The 20,535-nt window shown below is 44.9% G+C and overlaps 2 protein-coding genes and 1 long non-coding RNA gene across 3 annotated transcripts in view; 2 read left to right on the top strand and 1 right to left on the bottom strand.

Moving 5' to 3' along the window:
- Nucleotides 1–1,132: 1,132 nt before the first annotated feature.
- On the bottom strand, nucleotides 1,133–8,889 carry LOC129526563 (uncharacterized). Its single transcript, XR_010130733.1, has 3 exons — nucleotides 8,628–8,889; nucleotides 5,841–5,983; nucleotides 1,133–3,279 (listed from the first exon to the last, which is right to left on the bottom strand). It is a non-coding gene; the product is annotated as an uncharacterized lncRNA (long non-coding RNA).
- Nucleotides 8,890–9,894: 1,005 nt separating this feature from the next.
- Nucleotides 9,895–20,535, top strand: part of LOC101138784 (uncharacterized protein encoded by LINC01551) — a 30,721-nt gene continuing 20,080 nt past the window's right edge. The window contains exons 1-3 of the mRNA XM_063697722.1: nucleotides 9,895–10,207; nucleotides 16,247–16,308; nucleotides 16,807–16,880. Of these exons, the coding sequence (XP_063553792.1) occupies nucleotides 16,261–16,308; nucleotides 16,807–16,880 (122 nt within the window). The 5' untranslated portion in view covers nucleotides 9,895–10,207; nucleotides 16,247–16,260. The remainder of the gene's footprint in view (nucleotides 10,208–16,246; nucleotides 16,309–16,806; nucleotides 16,881–20,535) is intronic.
- On the top strand, nucleotides 10,232–13,146 carry FOXG1 (forkhead box G1). Its single transcript, XM_019010253.4, has one exon. It carries the CDS (start codon nucleotides 10,758–10,760, stop codon nucleotides 12,225–12,227), a length of 1,470 nt encoding a protein of 489 aa, XP_018865798.2. The 5' UTR covers nucleotides 10,232–10,757; the 3' UTR covers nucleotides 12,228–13,146.

The raw sequence follows: 20,535 nt of genomic DNA, 5'->3' as shown, positions 1-20,535 counted from the left end.
GAGCCCCATGCTCCCTCGTTTAGCATCTCCCTTCCCCAATAATTACTTGAGAGGATGAGCTCGAGATTGAAGAGTGAGGTTGGCTTTTCTGTGTGAGGAGCCGATAGGATCCACCAACACTAAAATCCAAAAAGGCTCCTGGTGCTTGCGAGTACAACCCCAAATTCTCTCGCACACTGCCCAAGTTTCTTGAAACTCGGAGGCTCAGCTCAGTGTAAAAACATGGGGGTTCTCCAGAGTCGGTTTCCCTGACCACAGGGGGACCCCTGCAAACACGGCCTCCTCTTTAATACCTTTGTAACTCAGTTATTCAAGCAACCCACCTAGGAGAATAAAAGGACCCACTGAGCTCCAATAACTGAGTAGATGATTAAATAAAGCCGAGATCTCAGATCTTCGCGTTTGGGGTGGGGAGTGGGGGCGCTGGGGAAAAGTCGGGAATAGCCCCGCGGTACCTGGGGATCCCAGTTGTTTTTTCTAAGAAAGCCCGAGGTTAAAAAATGCATTGGAATGTGGCGATGCCTCCATCAGCCGTCACTTTATAAGCCCCCAAGTCAGGCTGCTCTAGACCATTGTGGATGAAAGTGGATTGTCTCTCCAGAACCAAATATTCCCTGACCTGCTTCCCCAACGCGCCCTCACGCTTTCCTGGGAGAGCACAGCGCTGCCGGAGACGCGGCGCTTCTGTCAATTGTGCAGAGCAATTACTAAGAAAATATTGTGACGATGTTGTAGGGCGAAAGGGGACGTGAGGAGGAAAGGGAGGGGGAGTTAGTTTGGAGAGCAATTTGCAAAGGAATATTAACTTTGATTCCCGAGGTCACCGCGGGAAAAGGGGTTCTGGGCTGCAGAGCTCTTCCTCTAGGTGGCGGACTTTGGCACCAAACAACCGCTAGATGAGCGCTGACTTCAAACACAGGATTAAGCTTCTTGCTGGTTAAAAATAATAACAGTAATAATATAGAGGTGTGGGGCTGTTTTCCCCCTTTTGGATATTTATTTATTGCAGGGAAAAGTCATTGATTTTCCTAAGCAAACTGTGTTTCTCCTTCACTTGGTGGAAAATAAAAACTGTTTGAATAAATAAGTTATTTCTGAACATTTTGTTGTCAAAGTGTTAAATGTTCCCGTCATTTTTATTCAAACACTAACATGATTACAGCCAATTATATATTCACCAGTGTTCTTTATTTTAGAGTAATTGTACTTGTCACTAATAAAACAGAGGCATAATGGATCGCTACTGTTCTAGATTTTCAAGCAATTTTGTGTAATTTGATTGAATTATACATCTTATCTGCTACTTTTTTATTTTTATATTTTCTTGAAAATTGCAGCTCTATGCTTGTTTTGTTGTTTCTCCAGTAACGTACACTTCGGTAACACTGATAAATAGAAAGAGTCCCTTTGAAATGTCAAAAATCAGCTGTTCTTTTCCACACCTCCTCCCTGCTCTTCAGCATGGGGAAGACCTGAACTCTGCGCAGCAAGGGAGTCTGAGCGAGTGGGTGCACTTCCCAGAAAAGTTCAACGTCAAGATAAATTCCCCATTGGCCCCAAAGGCAGTCACCTTCCTGCCTGCAGTCTTTGGGGGCTCTGTCTTTTTCCTGTAATGATACTGTTGGGTGTCTGGGGCTTCAAACATGCTAAGACAAGTAGACCATGTGTTCATTTCATGTGCAATATGTATCAAGGGAAAGAATATATACGGCGGAGCTAAAAGATAAACTGTATTTATTACTCCAATTACACAAACCCCAAAGGTCCTGCCTACCAACCCACCCCCCACCCCGACAATTAAAACAATTATCCATTTGCCTATGTTCTTTTGGTTCCAAATATACGGAAAGAACTGGGATCAATACTTTCTCCCCTCCCCCCCTTTTAAACCATTTCAATAATTGTTTTAAAAAGACAGGGGGAAAAGATGCACACACCTTCCCATTGTTCACATATCAGAACAATCAAGAAATAAATGTGACAGCAAGCAGACAGACGATATGATATGATCTTAAGGGACCATCTCCAAAACTGAAGGAGCAGAGAATGTGTAATTCTTTTCCCAGTAAATCCTTCCAGTTCCTAGGACAAGACTCCAACGTCCCGCTAGGAGCTGCAGCTGCGAGATGGAGCCAAAGGCTCTGACAAGTGGCTTGTGTATGACCCAATATTTATCAATAACAACAACAAAATCAAGTGAAACCAAGGCTGCGGATTTTGAAATGCTTCTGCAGCCCTGGCGTGGATATGCACGTGAGCGAAGTAAAAGTCGCTGGAGATGAGCTGGCTCCACTTGTCCGCCCTGGGGAGCAATCCTGGGGCAAAATCCAGTGCTAATTGATCCCAACCAGCCACATTATCAGCTGTAAATGTTCAAGGGGACAAAGAATGAGCATTGTGTACTAAAGATACTCCAAGCAATTTTTCAAGTAAATAGGGACGTGTAATCAGTAGCGTGTGTATGCATATAAATAGGAAAAGAGAATTATTTTTAATTAATTAGGAAAATAATGTTTCATGTGTAATTCCAGAATTCTCTAGCGTCTCCCACTGTCCGACTGTTTTGTGATGGGGACTTCCTCTAGGAAAACCTGCGGGCCCTGTTCTGTGTTTCGAGCGGGAGAGCAGACACTCAGCTCAAACAGAGGCCTTTCTCTCGTCTTTCGGGGTGTTTATTCTATGGCCAAAAGGTAAGATGGCCAAGGCAGCGATCTGAGCGTGATGTCTGGCCCCGCGGGGGGCCCAGGAGACCCAAGTTGGGACAGCTCCGGAGCTACCCCGGTGCCCCTCAGCTGGGGGAGGGCGCGCGGCAGCCGCCTGCCAGCCCCACAGGCTGCTCTCCAAAGGAGCTGGGCTTTTTCAGCGTTTCTATTTCCTTGTAGCCTCATCTATCTTATCTAACAAGTTCACGCTCCGGGAGAAAAGAAGAGGGTGAGGAAAAAAAAAAAAAAAGAAAGAAAAAAGAAAACCTCTTCACCGCGGTGATTCATAGTTCATAGGCTCCGGAGCCAAACTTGCCGACCCAGCTTTTTTCTCGAACATTACCTTCTCTCCTGCGTGCCTTAGGACAAACCCAGAAGGAAGACACTAAAATTGCCGAACAAGAATCCAGGATTGTTTTAAAAATAAAAGTGACCCCCCACAGACACCTTTGATGTTGTTGATTCTGACACAGAGGAGTCGAGTTGTTTTGTTTACACATGCTAACGGTAACTTGCTCCTGATGCCGCTCTACGCGTAGCTTAGTCTGTCCTCTCCTCTCCTCCCCGCAGGCGACTCCTTCCAAAGAGCGAGAGAGAAATACGGGTATTACTGTTATCCCCCACTGGGTTCAATACCCCTTACATGTAATTGAATATTCGAATTAACGTCACCTGCATGCACCCCAGTCTTTTAACTCTGAAATGTGCTTTATAGCAATACAGACTTGAAACCTTTAACTGTTTTCTATATCCCCGCGTTTACCGTGGCAGATGACCTCTTAGCCCAAAATTGATTTGGTGTGTATCCGGTCTTATGTGCCAAAAAAAGAGATACCTAGGCTGAAAAGGCAACTTTAAGGGGGGACATCTAGAGAGATGACGCCTAGAATCAAGGCCTCTGGCTCGACTGCGTTCGGCAAGCGTCTGCAACAAAGGAGCGTCGGGCAAGCTCGCGGGTATGCGCAGGGAGCAGCGGCGCGCAGACCTGGGAGCCCCAGCTCCGCGAAGCTCCTCGAAGGGAACCCTCGCAGTTACAGCCTCAAGAGGCAAGGCAGGGGAGGGAGAAAAGCTGGACCTTTTGAGAAACGCTGCTCCAACAGATTTTCCATGGCCTCGTGTTGGAGAAGGGGCGCGGGGGAGGAGCGAGGGTTGGGATAGGAAGACCTACTGGAACCGACTCCGGAGAGTGAGGGCCAGGTGGGTGTAAGATGAGCACAGAGTAAAAACTTGCCCATTGGTTTGTCCACGCAGGTTTTTTGAAAGAAGTAGATAGATCTGATTAGTAGATATTACTTTCCCTACGCAAAAGGAGATTTGGGGTGAAGGGTTCTCTGCGTGCTTCCTGGCTTGCTTACCCCACTCATGAAGTTTTCTCTCCTCTCATTCCTTCAGACCTTCAGTGGGTGCAAGCATTTCCTATAAGATACTTATTAATCTCATATACGGACCTTGAACTGTTCAATGTTTTCCGTGTACATTTAAATATTGAACGGTGACTAGTTCGAAGGTGACCGGCTAAAAATTGCGAAGGAGTCAGACCTTTCCATCTTTTCTCACACAACTGGAATTTGGGGGACCATTTGGAGGTGTGCTTCAAAAGAGAAGTCTTGGTTCACCCGCCACCCACCCCCACATACACACACACACACACACCCCTTCTCTAAAAGGTCCTGTAACACTTCCAGAAGAAGATTGAGGCTTCTGCTAGAAATCACATTGAAGCTCCAACTAAGTAAGAACAATGATGGGATAGTTAGGAGTTCCAGCTCTTAAGAGCTCAGCATTTTTAGCCCTGTAAGTTTTTCTTTCAGCTTGATATATATACATATATATATATTTTTTTTCTTTTTTCCTGTTTTGGTGCCCCACTGATGGAAAATCCGAGGTAGTATTGTTTGTGGGCTGGCTTTTGCCAAGTCTCACTTTCTTCCTTATGGGATAGAGCTGGGGGTTAAAACTAAGAACCTGAGCTCTAGCCTCCTTCATTCTAGTTCAGCAACACCCCTTCAGCTCTTTGTTTTGTTTTGTTGTGCTGTGTTATGGTTGTTTATGGAGCTTCCCCTAGCTCCTTTGAAAGACTGACTACACCATTTCCTTGAGTAACTAGAGGAAAAATAGGAATCGGCCTCTCAGGGGCACTTCCCCAGGCTGTGTGGGACCATTTCTCACAATTGGATCAGGTCTAAAAATGGAACAGGTCTGCCCTCACACTATCAGGGACTGAAGTCCTTCAGCAAATCACTCACCCTCTGGAGGGCACTGGCAAAGAACGCGAAACAAGTAAAAGGGTAGTGGACATTATGTTTACAATGTTTACAAGAGATGTACAGAGTATTCGACTGAGAAGTTTTTCCAGAGACTAAAGTCCCTTGGCCCTCTGGTGGTATTTTGTCATGGATCTTTCCACGCCTGGCTCTCCCTTGGCTAATGTCGGGACAAAGCTTCTCCCATGCACATTTTGCTGAAGATCACGGGACTTTTCTTTTGGCTGCGTACGTACTTGGCTTCAGAGAGCCTGGAACACCTGGCAGCGTCACAGAGACTTGCCTGGAGAGTCCCAGGGGTCTCTGTCAAGGCCTTCTCCTCATCCTTGTCCTCTTTCTCCTCCTGGTCCTCTTCTTCACCTTGGACTTTCTCACTTTTAAAGTGGCTCCCTAGCTTATACAAGCTAAACATTTCCACTCTCATAGACGAGGCTCTCCCATAGATTTTTTTACTCGAGGTTCTCAAGCAAAATTGCCGGTGCCACAATGTTATGATGGAAGGATGCTGAAATGACAGGCCTAGTAGACGCTTGTCTTAATCATCGGCTTCTTAATTTAGTTTTAGTGCTGTGTGTGTGTGTGTGTATGTGTGTGTGTGTACACACACGCGCGAATGTGCGCGCCCCCGGGGACGTTGAGGGTGCGCGTGCGCGCGCTGAGAGCAGCCGCTGACAACCTGCAGCTCCCTAATGAGTGACGAGGCAGGGCTGCTGCAGAAAAGTAACACTTCCCTGGTGTGAAGACCTCTTACTGAGAAGTTTAGTTCACTACTGTTCTCGCAAACCTAATCGTATAACCTGTAACCAAAACCCACAGAACGAGGATACAACACGCTAAAGAGTAACTTCTAATCACTAAATGTTAGCACCATTACCTGCTGTTAGGAAGACATTATAGACGAGTTGGCTCCAGCGAGGGCAGACCTCACCTGCCACAGGATCTCTGGAAATACCTGGATGCCTCTGTATGGGATCTCCTCACTCCCAAACGTCACAAGGTCAGAAATTCTCTGTGCATCTGCAGGAAGAGAACTTTAGCTAGAGCTTGGCGCTGGGTGCCACTCCAAGGACACCCTGTCCAGGGAATGGAGAGCAGAGTGGATTTTAGGTAAATGGGGCCCACCTTCCTTCAACCAGCAGCTAGCAAGAAGAAAAGAGGAGGATCACTGACTGAAAACAGGAAAGAGGCCCTAAAGAATACTTAAATAACACCGCCAAATGGAAAAATGAAATGTTCTGCTCCCTACTCGGATGAAGTATGCTGTGTAGCCTTGGTTATTAATTAAAACTCCAGAAGGAATAATCTAATTCATTTCCTAACCAATTCTTCCATTGGAACTGCTCACTCTTTACGGGGCCTGACCTCTTTGGGAGAGCTGGGGGACTGCAGACAGAGCAAGAGAGAAGTTTACTGTGATATATACCAGAAAATTACATTTACTTTGACTTCTGCTTTTATTCATTAGTAGTACACATTTGTAGATGTCTGTGTGAGAGATCAAGGTTAGATCCATCATGAGAAAAAAATTAGAATGATAGAGAATTTGTTTCAGGTCTGAGACAACTGAATTCCCTCTGTCTTCTGAAGGTAATCACGGTGACTGAGTGGGGCTGAAGATTGGGCTTCCAGTGCTTAGGGAAGAGGCCCGAGGTGGACAGAGGCAGGCCTTCAAATCCAATTTGCACCCAAATTGGCTGGTAGGATATACAAAGCTCCATCCAGAGACTTTCAACTTGCACAATACTCTGTCCAGGACCCCCCTCCCCCTCCATTTCAGATAGTAGCAGTTCTTTAAAAAAGCTATTGCTGAGACAAACACGGGGTGCTGAGTAAACAGTGCATGTTTTGTTGAACAAGCTATATATATATATATATATCACCATCTTGACATAAAGTGCAATTGAAATTATTAAAAGGAATTAAAACTCACTTCTTGCCAGATTACAAATAACTTTTGTCATTAGGAAGAATAGATTTTTAAATATTACATTAAACTATATACTATTTATGCCCATAAGAATATCCTATTTTGAGAGACTTGCATTCATGCAATCCTTAAACTATATAACATAGCCTTAATTTGAATGAAAAACATTTTCCCAGTCAACATGAGCTCCTAGCATATAAAATCAGATTATTACAGTGCTCATTAGCAAACCCCAGTTTTTGCTATTTGAAAGTAAACAGAAGAAAAACTTATTTCCACCTGCTAAAATTTTATACAAGATTACAAAACAATGCACGCTCAGATTTGACCTAAGAAACACCTTAAAACATTAAAAATTCATCAGTCAGAGCTGGTGTTGTATTGAAGGAAAGCTCCTCCAGTTTGCTGCTGAGCTCGGATTTGAATAAAATGTCCAATGTTAACAAACAATACCCACGTTTGGCACTTTGTGTATTAAATTGATCAAACAGATTTTAGGAGGCACAATGCACAATTTGTACAGACCTGATTGAGTTAATATAATATCAGCAAATTTTACATCGAAATGATTCTGTTTCTTTTCTTTGTGTTTAAAACCAGCACAGATTACAAATTTTAATGATCTGAAAATGTTTGGTATACAAAATCATGCTTATTTCAGTATTAGCAAAAACACAAGAAATTTTTCAACACAAACACCCAGCTGTGTCTATTTTAAAAGCAGTTCAATGACAGCTTGCACTTATGAGCATGCAATCAGCTAATTTCGTTTTTTTTTTCTTCTGTGTTAATCAACACTTTCCTTCCTGCATATCAGAGTACAAATAGTATAGTTACTCCACATCAGTAAATGTTTACGTAACCTGTCCTTTCCCAAGAATCCGGTTACACCGAATCATTTCACGCTAGACCGACTACGAAAACGTACCGGGCCGTCCACCTCAGAGGGAGCCCTGTGTGCCATTATAAGTGGTGGTGAGAAGGGGGGCTGTAGGGGGAGAAATTGGGAGGAGTAGGTGGAGGAATGGAGAGACAGAGGAATGGAGGGTGGGGGGAAGGGGTGGGGGGAGCTAAGGGAGAAGGAGGGAGGAGGGAGGAAGGAGAGTTGAGGAAAAGTAGGAAGAACGGGCCTGAAGAGGGGAGAAGAGTGGGAGGAGGAAAAGTGAGTAGGAAGGGGAAGGCCCACAGATCTCTCCAGCCGGTAGGCAAAGCCCATTAGCTCACCCGGCCCTGCGAGAAATCCAGAGCTTGGAAATAAATGTTTGGGACCATGTCACTATCAACACTGATTGTTGGAACCCTTGAATTTTTCCACATGTAAATACAGTTTGTTTTAAAGTGAGAAGATATGTAGACATAGGAAAAGATACATACATACAGTGGAAGGACATTTGAGGTTAGTCCAATATTCAAAGCTCCTTTGTGGCATTCCTAATAGATGCATATTTAAAATTCACTAGCTATTTGTAATTATCTATTATTCTCTCCAGTTTCCTCCCCCCCCCCCCAACCTTTTCTCTCTTTCTCTTTCTTAAGACTGGGGGTGGGGAGGATGGAATAACCCCCTATTATCCTGAGTATTCATCAACCGCATTCTTCATGTTACAATTTAACTTTAGGATCAAGCATAAGCACCAATTTTCCTTCCTTCGTTTTCTTAAATACCAAATCTGCCAGATATCTTAATGAAAGTTTATCCAAGTGAAGAAATGCTTACATTTTATAATTATTTACCTTCTAGAGGAAGGAAAAGGTGCTTTTCATTTATGCTTCTCCACCTCCCTCTTCTCTGGGGCTACATCCTCCGTAAAATGTGGTATGTTTCGTGCCCATGTGGGATGAAACAGCCTTTGATCAATGTGCTCCCCACTAAATTCCAATCCCTGGGAAATGCTGGGCCTTAGCCCTGCCCCTGGCCACGGGATCCTTTTAAAGCCCCCGATTCGCAATTTCCCCATTCACTTCAACCTCCAACCGAACCTTCCCAGTTCCAAAGCCCAAGAAGCTGGGACTGTGAGATCCACGTTCCCAAGGCTCCCCGGTGCTTTCCAGCAGCACTCAGGGTTGGCAAGAGCTGGCTTCAGTATACTGTTATTTCAGGAATGAGGCCCGCACAAAATAAAAGCATTTGAGAAACGGAAAGAAAAAAAAGGAGTGAAAATAGGAAGGCTTAAAAAAAAAAAAACCGGAAAGAAATAGACGCCCACCCTTATTTTCCCTCCAATGTCAACAAGCAAAACGAAAATATTTCCAGGGTGATCGCTCGCAGCTACCCGCTTCCAATTCGGATTAGAAGCTGAGGCTGGAGCGGCGAGGAGAAAACGACATCGAGTCACCCCGCGCGTGAGCGACGGTCTGGAGCAGGAGAGAAGGAAAAGGAAGAGACACACGTATATAGCATGTGTTACCTGATTTATTTCGAGATTGTTTGGTACTGTTTTCTCTCTGGGCACCTCTCATTTCGGAAGGCCATCAGAGGCGCCCACTACTGAGCGGCCCCGGCCGCCGCAGCAGCACCCGGAGCCCCAGGCCCGGTTTCCCCGCGGCGCCGGAGCCCGGAGCTCGCCGCCGCCCAGGCCTCAGGAATCGAGTAAGTAACCCCTGTTTGGCCCCGCGCTCCTCTGCCCACTTCCTCCTCCTCATCTCATCGCTCCCAAAGCTCTCCCACACCCTCCTCCCCCGAAGTAAAGGACACCCCCGCACACACGCCAGCGGTGGGCCTTCTCTCCCCCCTTATCCAAAGCTGCGCTAGACTATTACCTACAAAGGGCACAATTTTCCTGCTGGCTCAGAAATGCCAGACACTGGCCTGCAGGGCCGACTCGGAAAAGTAGTGCCTCGCCTCTACCTCCTCCATTTCCTGCCCTCTCGCATCCTCTCCCTGCACTCCCACTCTTCCCACTACCACCACCACCCCCGCTTTCAAAAATAAAATTGGATACAAACTTTAATCACTAAGGACAAATATTGACGCTTAAACGAAAATGACCCAGTACAATGAGGAGGAAGCCGGAAATGTGAGCTATTGGCCCTAGGAGGGGAATTTCGGTGGAGCGGAGCCGGCGGGGTGGAGGGGGTGGCGGGGGCGCAGGGAAGGGCTGCGGCACCGCGTGCTCCCGCCGGCGTATCCCTACGCGGCTCCGCGCGGCCTCGGGGTCCGAGGCCCGCGGAGAGGGGGAGGCGAGCGCCCGAGGGGGCGGCAGCCGGCGGGCGGGGCGGGGCGGGGGTGGGTGGGCCCGGCCCCTCCGATTGGTCGACGGCGAGAGAGACGCTCCCGCACGCCGCCAGCTCTGATTGGCCCAGCGGTAGGAAAGGTTAAACCAAAAATTTTTTTACAGCCCTAGTGTGCGCCTGTAGCTCGGAAAATTAATTGTGGCTATAGCCGCCTCGATCGCTGTCTCCCCAGCCTCGCCGCGGCCGCTCCGGGACGCGCCCGCCCGCCGCCCGGCTCTCCCCCCCTTTGGGCTGCTGCTGCTGCTGCTGTGACTGCTGCTGCGAGAGGAGGAGGAGGAGGAGGAAGCAGCAGGGGGGGGGAGCGGGGGGTGGGGGGGGAGACCAAGAAGTACAGTTGGGAGCGAGGGAGCTTCACCCCCGGGGCGGTGGTTGTTTCTTTTTTCTTTCTTTCTTTTTTCTTTTCCTTTTTTTTTTTTTTTTTCTAATTCCTGAGGGGTGGTTGCTGCTTTTGCTACATGACTTGCCAGCGCCCGAGCCTGCGGTCCAACTGCGCTGCTGCCGGAGCGCTCAGTGCCGCCGCTGCCGCCCGCGCCCCCCGCGCCCCGTTCGGCACCCACCGGTCGCCGCCGCCCGCCGCGCCGCTGTCCCGCTCCCGCGCCGCCGCCGCCGTTTCCCCCCGACGACTGGGTGATGCTGGACATGGGAGATAGGAAAGAGGTGAAAATGATCCCCAAGTCCTCGTTCAGCATCAACAGCCTGGTGCCCGAGGCGGTCCAGAACGACAACCACCACGCGAGCCACGGCCACCACAACAGCCACCACCCCCAGCACCACCACCACCACCACCACCATCACCACCACCCGCCGCCGCCCGCCCCGCAACCGCCGCCGCCGCCGCAGCAGCAGCAGCCGCCGCCGCCGCCGCCCCCGGCACCACAGCCCCCCCAGACGCGGGGCGCCCCGGCCGCCGACGACGACAAGGGCCCCCAGCAGCTGCTGCTCCCGCCGCCGCCACCGCCACCACCGGCCGCCGCCCTGGACGGGGCTAAAGCGGACGGGCTGGGCGGCAAGGGCGAGCCGGGCGGCGGGCCTGGGGAGCTGGCGCCCGTCGGGCCGGACGAGAAGGAGAAGGGCGCCGGCGCCGGGGGGGAGGAGAAGAAGGGGGCGGGCGAGGGCGGCAAGGACGGGGAGGGGGGCAAGGAGGGCGAGAAGAAGAACGGCAAGTACGAGAAGCCGCCGTTCAGCTACAACGCGCTCATCATGATGGCCATCCGGCAGAGCCCCGAGAAGCGGCTCACGCTCAACGGCATCTACGAGTTCATCATGAAGAACTTCCCCTACTACCGCGAGAACAAGCAGGGCTGGCAGAACTCCATCCGCCACAATCTGTCCCTGAACAAGTGCTTCGTGAAGGTGCCGCGCCACTACGACGACCCGGGCAAGGGCAACTACTGGATGCTGGACCCGTCGAGCGACGACGTGTTCATCGGCGGCACCACGGGCAAGCTGCGGCGCCGCTCCACCACCTCGCGGGCCAAGCTGGCCTTCAAGCGCGGTGCGCGCCTCACCTCCACCGGCCTCACCTTCATGGACCGCGCCGGCTCCCTCTACTGGCCCATGTCGCCCTTCCTGTCCCTGCACCACCCCCGCGCCAGCAGCACTTTGAGTTACAACGGCACCACGTCGGCCTACCCCAGCCACCCCATGCCCTACAGCTCCGTGTTGACTCAGAACTCACTGGGCAACAACCACTCCTTCTCCACCGCCAACGGCCTGAGCGTGGACCGGCTGGTCAACGGGGAGATCCCGTACGCCACGCACCACCTCACGGCCGCCGCGCTAGCCGCCTCGGTGCCCTGCGGCCTGTCGGTGCCCTGCTCCGGGACCTACTCCCTCAACCCCTGCTCCGTCAACCTGCTCGCGGGCCAGACCAGTTACTTTTTCCCCCACGTCCCGCACCCGTCAATGACTTCGCAGAGCAGCACGTCCATGAGCGCCAGGGCCGCGTCCTCCTCCACGTCGCCGCAGGCCCCGTCGACCCTGCCCTGTGAGTCTTTAAGACCCTCTTTGCCAAGTTTTACGACGGGACTGTCCGGGGGACTGTCTGATTATTTCACACATCAAAATCAGGGGTCTTCTTCCAACCCTTTAATACATTAACATCCCTGGGACCAGACTGTAAGTGAACGTTTTACACACATTTGCATTGTAAATGATAATTAAAAAAATAAGTCCAGGTATTTTTTATTAAGCCCCCCCTCCCATTTCTGTACGTTTGTTCAGTCTCTAGGGTTGTTTATTATTCTAACAAGGTGTGGAGTGTCAGCGAGGTGCAATGTGGGGAGAATACATTGTAGAATATAAGGTTTGGAAGTCAAAATTATAGTAGAATGTGTATCTAAATAGTGACTGCTTTGCCATTTCATTCAAACCTGACAAGTCTATCTCTAAGAGCCGCCAGATTTCCATGTGTGCAGTATTATAAGTTATCATGGAACTATATGGTGGACGCAGACCTTGAGAACAACCTAAATTATGGGGAGAGTTTTAAAATGTTAAACTGTAATTTGTATTTAAAAAGCATTCGTAGTAAAGGTGCCCAAGAAATTATTTTGGCCATTTATTGTTTTGTCCTTTTCTTTAAAGAACTGTTTTTTTTTTCTTTTGTTTACTTTTAGACCAAAGATTGGGTTCTAGAAAATGCACTTGGTATACTAAGTATTAAAACAAACAAAAAGGAAAGTTGTTTCAGTTGGCAACACTGCCCATTCAATTGAATCAGAAGGGGACAAAATTAACGATTGCCTTCAGTTTGTGTTGTGTATATTTTGATGTATGTGGTCACTAACAGGTCACTTTTATTTTTTCTAAATGTAGTGAAATGTTAATACCTATTGTACTTATAGGTAAACCTTGCAAATATGTAACCTGTGTTGCGCAAATGCCGCATAAATTTGAGTGATTGTTAATGTTGTCTTAAAATTTCTTGATTGTGATACTGTGGTCATATGCCCGTGTTTGTCACTTACAAAAATGTTTACTATGAACACACAGAAATAAAAAATAGGCTAAATTCATATATATCTTGATACTTTTGTCTCTTTTATTAAGTAGAGCTAATTTTTAAAAGACCAATCAACTTATAGGGAATTCAAAGGCTTTTTCAGCCAAACTAAAATTTAAACTGCTCCTTTAATTTGAACTGACTCTAAAAATGAAAATAGTATTTTTCCCTTTGTGAACAAATTTTACAAGGAGCAGCCTATTTAATAAACACTAGCTTTAAACAAAGTATAGGCTTTTCAGCTGATACCTGTAAGTTTCTGTGGATATACAGCAAAAAGAGATATAATTTAATTTTCTGTGCATAGCTCTTTGCCCTGTGTTTATTTCCAAATCCGTTAATAGAATGCCTTTTATATATTTTGTTTCAGGTATATTGTTAATAGAGCTTGGCAAATTATAAATAAATATATGTATATGGTTAGATAGAAGTGAATATAATGCACACATATGTAATATATATAGACACACAGAGCCCTTCAGTTCAGGTACAATTTGCGCTATGAATGCTGCAAACATTTTTGTTTAAATATTTGTATTTATACTTTCTAAGTCAGCATTTATTTTTGTGGCTGTTTACCCACAATGAAAGAGTTCTAATAAAGATGTGCTGAAGTTGCAATATAGATTTTGCTGAAGTGATCACCTGTTTAATGACTTGCAGATCAATGTTTATATTTTATTTTAAAATTATAACAATTTAGAATTCTAGATATTCAGAAGTAAAATGCCTCTTTTTTTAATTTTTACAACGTAGAGGTATTTATTTGATTCCCTTTTAAATGTCTGTGTAATTCAATCTAGAGATTTGTTCCTTTTGTTTACAGTCATAATTTTAACTTTCCATATGCATATGTATGCATATACTGTATATGCGTATATATGTGAGACAAAATGAAAACATTTTTTGAATTGTTTCAGGCAGCCCAATCGCTATAATTGCAGAAAATAATTAGAAAACCCTAGTAAAAGGTTTAGTAACTAATTGGATCCTGTGGTGAATCTGTGGAGGACAAGTTGTTCATTTGTTACAATTGTATAGTCTGAAATGTGTTCTGCAGTATTGGAATAAGCTGGTTACTTCTTACAATGGGCCCAGTGAAAAATAATCTGGCCCTAAGATGTTATCAGCAAACACTTAGAGAGTTGCTCAGGGGGAGGAAAAAAAAAAAAGCCTAAGGGAGAAGCAAGCTTACTGGAATAGATTTGAAACTGAAATGCTGAATACTTAATATTGGAAAATAGAAGGGGGTGGACTGTGGAGTGGAGAGAGGGAAAGAGAGAGAGAGAGGATCTTTATGGTGAAAAAATAATTACCACCAAAAAGAATGCATGAGAGAGAGAGGCCTAAGAAAAATATATAAGGGCCAGGAAAATTAAAAGAGCTGGAACCAAATACACACAAATGGGGAATGGACAAAAATAAGCCAAGACAGCTAGTTTAATTATCTCCTTTAAGCAATTAGACATGATTTTATTTTCTTAGTATGAAAACAGTTTCACCAGAGGTCCAAATTTTCTTGAAATTTAAGTTCTTCAGAATGAAGCATAAAAATATTTCACAAAAAATTATTGTGTTAAAAGTCAAATTTATGGCTGAAATTAAAAATAGTAATAAAGTCCAAGTGAATGGTTTTAGGCAAAGGAAATCCCCATTACACATTTTGAACCAAAATAGCTCAAAGAGAGACATGTGTCCAAGCTGAAAAAAAGGTGACGATTTATTGTTTGCTTTTGCCATGGATTTTATTTGTGGAATAAGAATGTATTATCACAGGGGAAACATAGAATTTAGCTTACCAAACGTTAAAAAGAAAGTTGAACTCTTGTGCTAAGGTAAAGGGGTATAGATATAGAAGAAAGTTTTCCTGCATGAGTATTTTTTTTTTTGGCCACATTAAATAAGTATACTTATTTGTATTTATAAGTGTTTATTTGGGTGACAGATAAATAGAATTTTAATGGCTAACATCATACTTTGAAGTCAAGAGTAAAACTGATTTCTTTGAATTCATAGAAACGAAGTATTGGAGTGGGAGTTCTGCTTGGACCCATGTCCAAATTACATATAATGGATATGACTAGCAGTTTGTTAGGTGTACTAGACACGAAGGTGGATATATGGAGAGAGAACTTTGTAAAGGCTTCCTGAAGCCCAATATGAACATCTCATTTCCCTTGATCTATCCTATCATCCCTCAACTTATCTTCTCAAAAAACACATGACAGCCTGGCATGGCATATAATACATTTTTGCATCGAATGGGTTGTAATGTTGTGTTATTTGTTGTCTCCAACTTTGACCGTTAAAATTAGTTTATGTCAGAAATACACTTCAAAACTTTTGAGGATTATTTTCTTTCATATTATAATTGTTCTTAATAAGATGAAGGTTGTCCTTTGTGAAATTTTGGAACTGAAACTGATCACAACTTAAAACTTGAAATCCCAAATTAAAGTTTATTTCCAGGTTTAAAGTATTTTACTTGAATTTGTCTGTTGTAAAGTTAACAAAAAATATTAATATGTAAAACACTGAGAAAATGATGTAATTGAACTAGAGGAGTTAAAGTATTATTTCAAATATGTTTCTTCAGGCTGTTACAAAATTGGGAACCAAGTGAACATGAAGTCTAGAACTAACAAGGTTTAATACAAATATCCTTATGGTCATGGAAGTCTTCATGTAGTTTATGTGACTTGCATAAAATCAAAGGCAGAGAGGCAAAAATTTAGTCTCATAGTGTATTGATTTTAATATATATTTAAGTTGGTGCATATTTCACCCAAATATGTGGATAAATTCAATATATTTAGAAGTCTATAGAAGTGTAGTTTTTTAAAAAGTGTATTTTCTACAACATTGTTGAGGAATTTGCATGCACTGGGAAAATTTTGGTTTTGAGAAATTAATTTTATGAACAGCTAAAGTGGTTGGTTGTGTTTGAGACTAAAAGCCTGTTGGAGAATTAGACTAACAAAGGGTGAAGGTGAAGATCATTAGAGGTTTTAGAACTGGCTGAGATGGGTTGCTGGGGTTGTGTAACTGTGCCTAGAGGGCGGGGTTCCTGTACATTCCTACTTCACCAGATAACCTGCCCCCAACACCACTTCAGCTTCTGCCAGACAGATGGAACTCTCCAGCATGAAAATCTGCGCAGCCATTCCAACAAGCAGGGTAGGTGAAACTTGAATTAAAATTCTCCCCTCTTTATTTTTCTACTTAAGGCCAGATCCTGGAGATATGGAAAGAATAGAGGTCATCTAGATTCTCTCTTTTGGGCACACACGTCTGCATTCTTCCTAAGAGCTACCTACCTGTAAGAGTTAAAAGGTGCTAGAGATCTTTCCCAGTTAGTACTTCATGCTAGATTTTCTTTTGCGTGCATTTTTTTTTTTTAAGATTTCTTTTCTCTATACCAATCATTCCCCTTTTCTATTCTCCCTTCAGGGCCCTTTCCCTTCAATCACCAGCAGTTAAAATAACCCACCTCAGATTTTGGCTCCCAAAGGCACCCATTCCCCACCCTAGCGGTCAGTTCTAGGGGCCTTATCCTGAGGATGTAGGCCAAGGGGGCTCCAGGCTGGCAAATAGATGATGTATTGTTATGTTTTGTGCCTCTTGTCTCCCTCCCGATTTCTACTGTTTTGTTTTTGTTTTTCCCCACCACCTAAGGCTCTGCCTGAGGTTGTCCGAAGGATGCCGAGGAAAAGGATATCAGGACTGGAATGGCTCTTACAGCAAGATCCGTAAGTGAAAGTGCTTTTCAGAGGGGAAGGGGTAGGGTAGGGAATATGTGTAACTGACTGCTTTGGACTGAGTTTCAACGCCTGACTTTGGGGTCCTGGCCTTAAGTGTTCATCTTTTCTTAGAAAATGTTAGCAGGCTCGCTACCAACAGACGTAGCTGAAAGGATGCATAATTTTTTTCCACGTTGACAGAAATCACGGTGAATCCCCAGGTCAAAAGGATGTAGACACGGCAAAGGAACATGGAGAGAAAACGAGAAAAAATTATACGGAGAAGGGGTAGTGGGAGACTGAAATAGGTCCTAAAGTGTAAATTAATTCATTTCGTGGAAATATGATTTCTGAGTCTTATGGTTGCTACAGGAACTTCCAGGACGTTCTTAACGCTCAAAGACAGGTTTATTAGCTATCCTTATTTCAGTTAAAGCTCTTTGCTCCAGAGCCAAGAACCTGCTTCTCTCTAAAGTTCTTCTTTGGATCGCCCTTCTCTATTTGCACACTAACATAGCCAACCTTCCCCAGAGCTGGCCCTCCGCCCCCAGCTCCTTGGCCTGGGTCACACCAGGGTCCCGGTCGGATTTAGCCGGGCTGCTCCGGGTCGGGTGAGGCACTGGGTGCGTGTGGGAGTCTTCTCTTCTGTCTCTTCGAAAGACTAGGGAAATGAACACCGTTCTGGGCTTGACTTTGTCCCTGCTGGGAATATCCCAGTTCCTGGCTTTGGAAATCTCAGGCAAATAATTGATTCTTAATGCACACTTAGGAGACGTCGGTAGTACGCTCGAGAGCCTCTCTGTCCCAGAGTGGCTGAGAGCACGCGCCAGACACAGGTTGGCTCGGCCGGAAGCGAATTTGGGACTCTCGTCGCGGTGTCCTATTAATTAGCTTTCCCGGCGCCTCAGGGACTCCGGGGTGAAGATGGAGAGGTGGCATAATGGCGGGACTTGAAGTCGTTGTGGCAGGGACCCGGCAGCGTTGTTTTCTCGGGTTTTGAACCGGTGTGGAGAAGTAACTTCAGCTGCTGAGTTGGGGCCGCCCTGGCTGCGCGGTGGCGGAGGAGGAGAGGAGAAGCGCTCTCGGGACGTTGCGGCGGCGATCCCCGCAGAGGGTGAAGCCGGGCGCTGCGCAGGGAGCAGCAACATGAGGGCGCTCTTGCCCAGGACAAGCAGAGCTCTACGTTTGGGTAGCTCATATTGGCTGATGCCAAGAAAAGTGACTTCAGAACCTTGGCTGGCGCGCTTCCCTACCTTTTCCCTTTCTTCTTAATCTTCTGTGTGCCACCACCTCCCCCCAACCTTTTTTCCCCTCCCAAAGTTGTTTCCTTTTGTTTACCTGGTGCGGTTTCAGATCTCAGCACTTCTCAGCTAGTAGATAAAATTATTTGCTCTGTAATGGACATCTCTTCTCCTCTCCACTTGTTACCCCACTCGCCCTTCGCTTTCTACCCCATTTTGCTTCTCTCTGCCCAAGCCTGTGGTCCAAGGTGCAGGGGTCTCACAGGAAAACAGGTAGCCTCGGGGTGGGAATTCCCAGAGCACTGAAGGCGCCGGTTGTTGGCCAGAGGGAGGCCGGGACTCCGGTGGGCAGAGTACCCCGCGAGTGCGGAGATTCTCAGGCTGTAATCTTCAGTCTGGGAAAGGCGATGGGAAGGAAGGGCGATGCAGAATAGAGGTGGTCCACTTCTGACTCCCCCCTCACCCGCCCTCCCCTGCAAGTAAGACTCAATTTCTATGATTCAACACCGCCTTCACCGGCTCCTCTATCAAACCTTGAGGTAGGCAGACATTCTGAAAGTGTTGTGATCAGAAAAGGCATTTAAAATGATAACAAATAACTCACAAATTATGTTTGTGAGGGTGGGAGGGAAAATAAAATGCCCCGTGTTTTTTTCGTGGTCTGTTGCTTAGCACATGTAATCTTTTTCCCTATCTTCGGTCCTATCTTCCTTATCTTGCAGAAAAGCCGCATAGGAGGAAAGCATGTTGGACATATACAGATTTGAGATTCGTTTTGGAATGAGAGGGAGTGTTTAATTAACAAACATATTTGGGTGTTCATTTTCGGCTTAGGTTGAATTTGCCTACTCCGCTGGCACTCCCAGAAACTGGAGTCGTCGCTTTCAACTTTATTCCTCCTCATCTCTTCCTATTGTCTCATTCTTTGAATCAATGCGTTTAAGGTGAAAACGTATCTTCCTGCGTAGACGTTTTTGATTCTGTTGATTGAGCACGAAGACTAAAATCTGTAATGGGGTTATGGAGACTTGTCTCTCAGTTCTTTCATTTTCTCATTGCTCTGAAATTTAATGACCTGATCATTGTTGTTTGAAGTTAAATTATCTGTTAAATTAGCCCTAAATAATAACTGATGATATTTTCCTTTTGGATTCGGTTGCCCTTGAATTCTTGGTCCTGGATGGGAAAGAAGTCTGAGAGAGTGTTTTGTGATACAATATTATAAAGACAATCAAAATCAATATTTGTGTGCCAGTGATATCACATAGGAAAAAATCCCTTTCAAAGTAGCTGAATTTCATAAAGAAGACATTCTTTTAAAGGCTTGTGCTTGAGAAGCCTGGATTCAAGAATGAATGTAAATAAGCATCTTTGTTGATGAAGAAAAAATATGAGCACTGTATTTTCATTACTCTCCAGAATCTAAATATTCAAACTCATCACATACTGGTGCTTGCTAATCTAAATCAATTCGGCCTTCCAGGGATACATATTCTCAAAAAGAAAATTTAACTTTTAGCAAAATCTAAAACATTGTTTTAGATGTGAATTTCTAGAAATCCAAAGTATATTTATTTCTTTGAGTCAGATACTAGTTTGTTTTGCAATCATTATTTGAAACAATGCAGTTTTTGTTCTCCTTGCTTGCTTCATGGTGCTTCCATATACAAGTATAGGTGTGAGAGCTTCCATAGTGTACTGAGGAAATGACAACTTATTTGTTTTAACAAAAGGCCCAAAGAATCTTTAAACCAAAATGTACTACAGTAGTTGAAAAAGATCTTTAAAAATAATAAGCACTATTGTGTGTTTTTCCTATTAAAATGTGCTGAATGAATAATTAGAGGCTGGGATAAAGGTTGAAAAATTCAGAGCAAGAATTAGGTGGTAATTTTATTATTTGATACTTTTACAATTTATATAATTAATGATGTCATTTTAAAGTTTGGCAAAGCTTTCGCAGAAAAAACAGTACTCCTCCCATCCCATCAGAAATACACTAGAAGGAATAAAGTAGATTCAGGTAGAACTGGCAGAAAGAATTTTTTTTCCATTAGTAGTAGTATTAGTGGAGTTGAAAAATATACTTTTAATTATACATTGCAAGCTCTGATTGCAGGTTAGAAAACTAAAATCGATCATTCCTACATCAATAGTGTTGTCTATTACTACATTGATTTGTGTTTATTTATGCAGAGACTTTCAGTTATTTACTTACATATTTCAGCATCTGCCTCTTGATTATTATCGTGGGTTGCTTTTAATGAAAGAGCTTATATAGGAAGCGAAACACACTTGACAGATCCATTTTAAGTAAACCTGATAGTGAATTATGGCAACCCAAGGAGATTATGAAATTACTTATTCATACTTGCTTTTTAGCAATTAGGAATCTGTTTCTGATTAAAACCTCATGCTGCTTG

Source organism: Gorilla gorilla, chromosome 15 (genome assembly GCF_029281585.2).
Source record: "Gorilla gorilla gorilla isolate KB3781 chromosome 15, NHGRI_mGorGor1-v2.1_pri, whole genome shotgun sequence".
NCBI classification, from domain to species: domain Eukaryota; kingdom Metazoa; phylum Chordata; class Mammalia; order Primates; family Hominidae; genus Gorilla; species Gorilla gorilla.
This window is presented reverse-complemented; position numbering and strand designations above follow the sequence as displayed.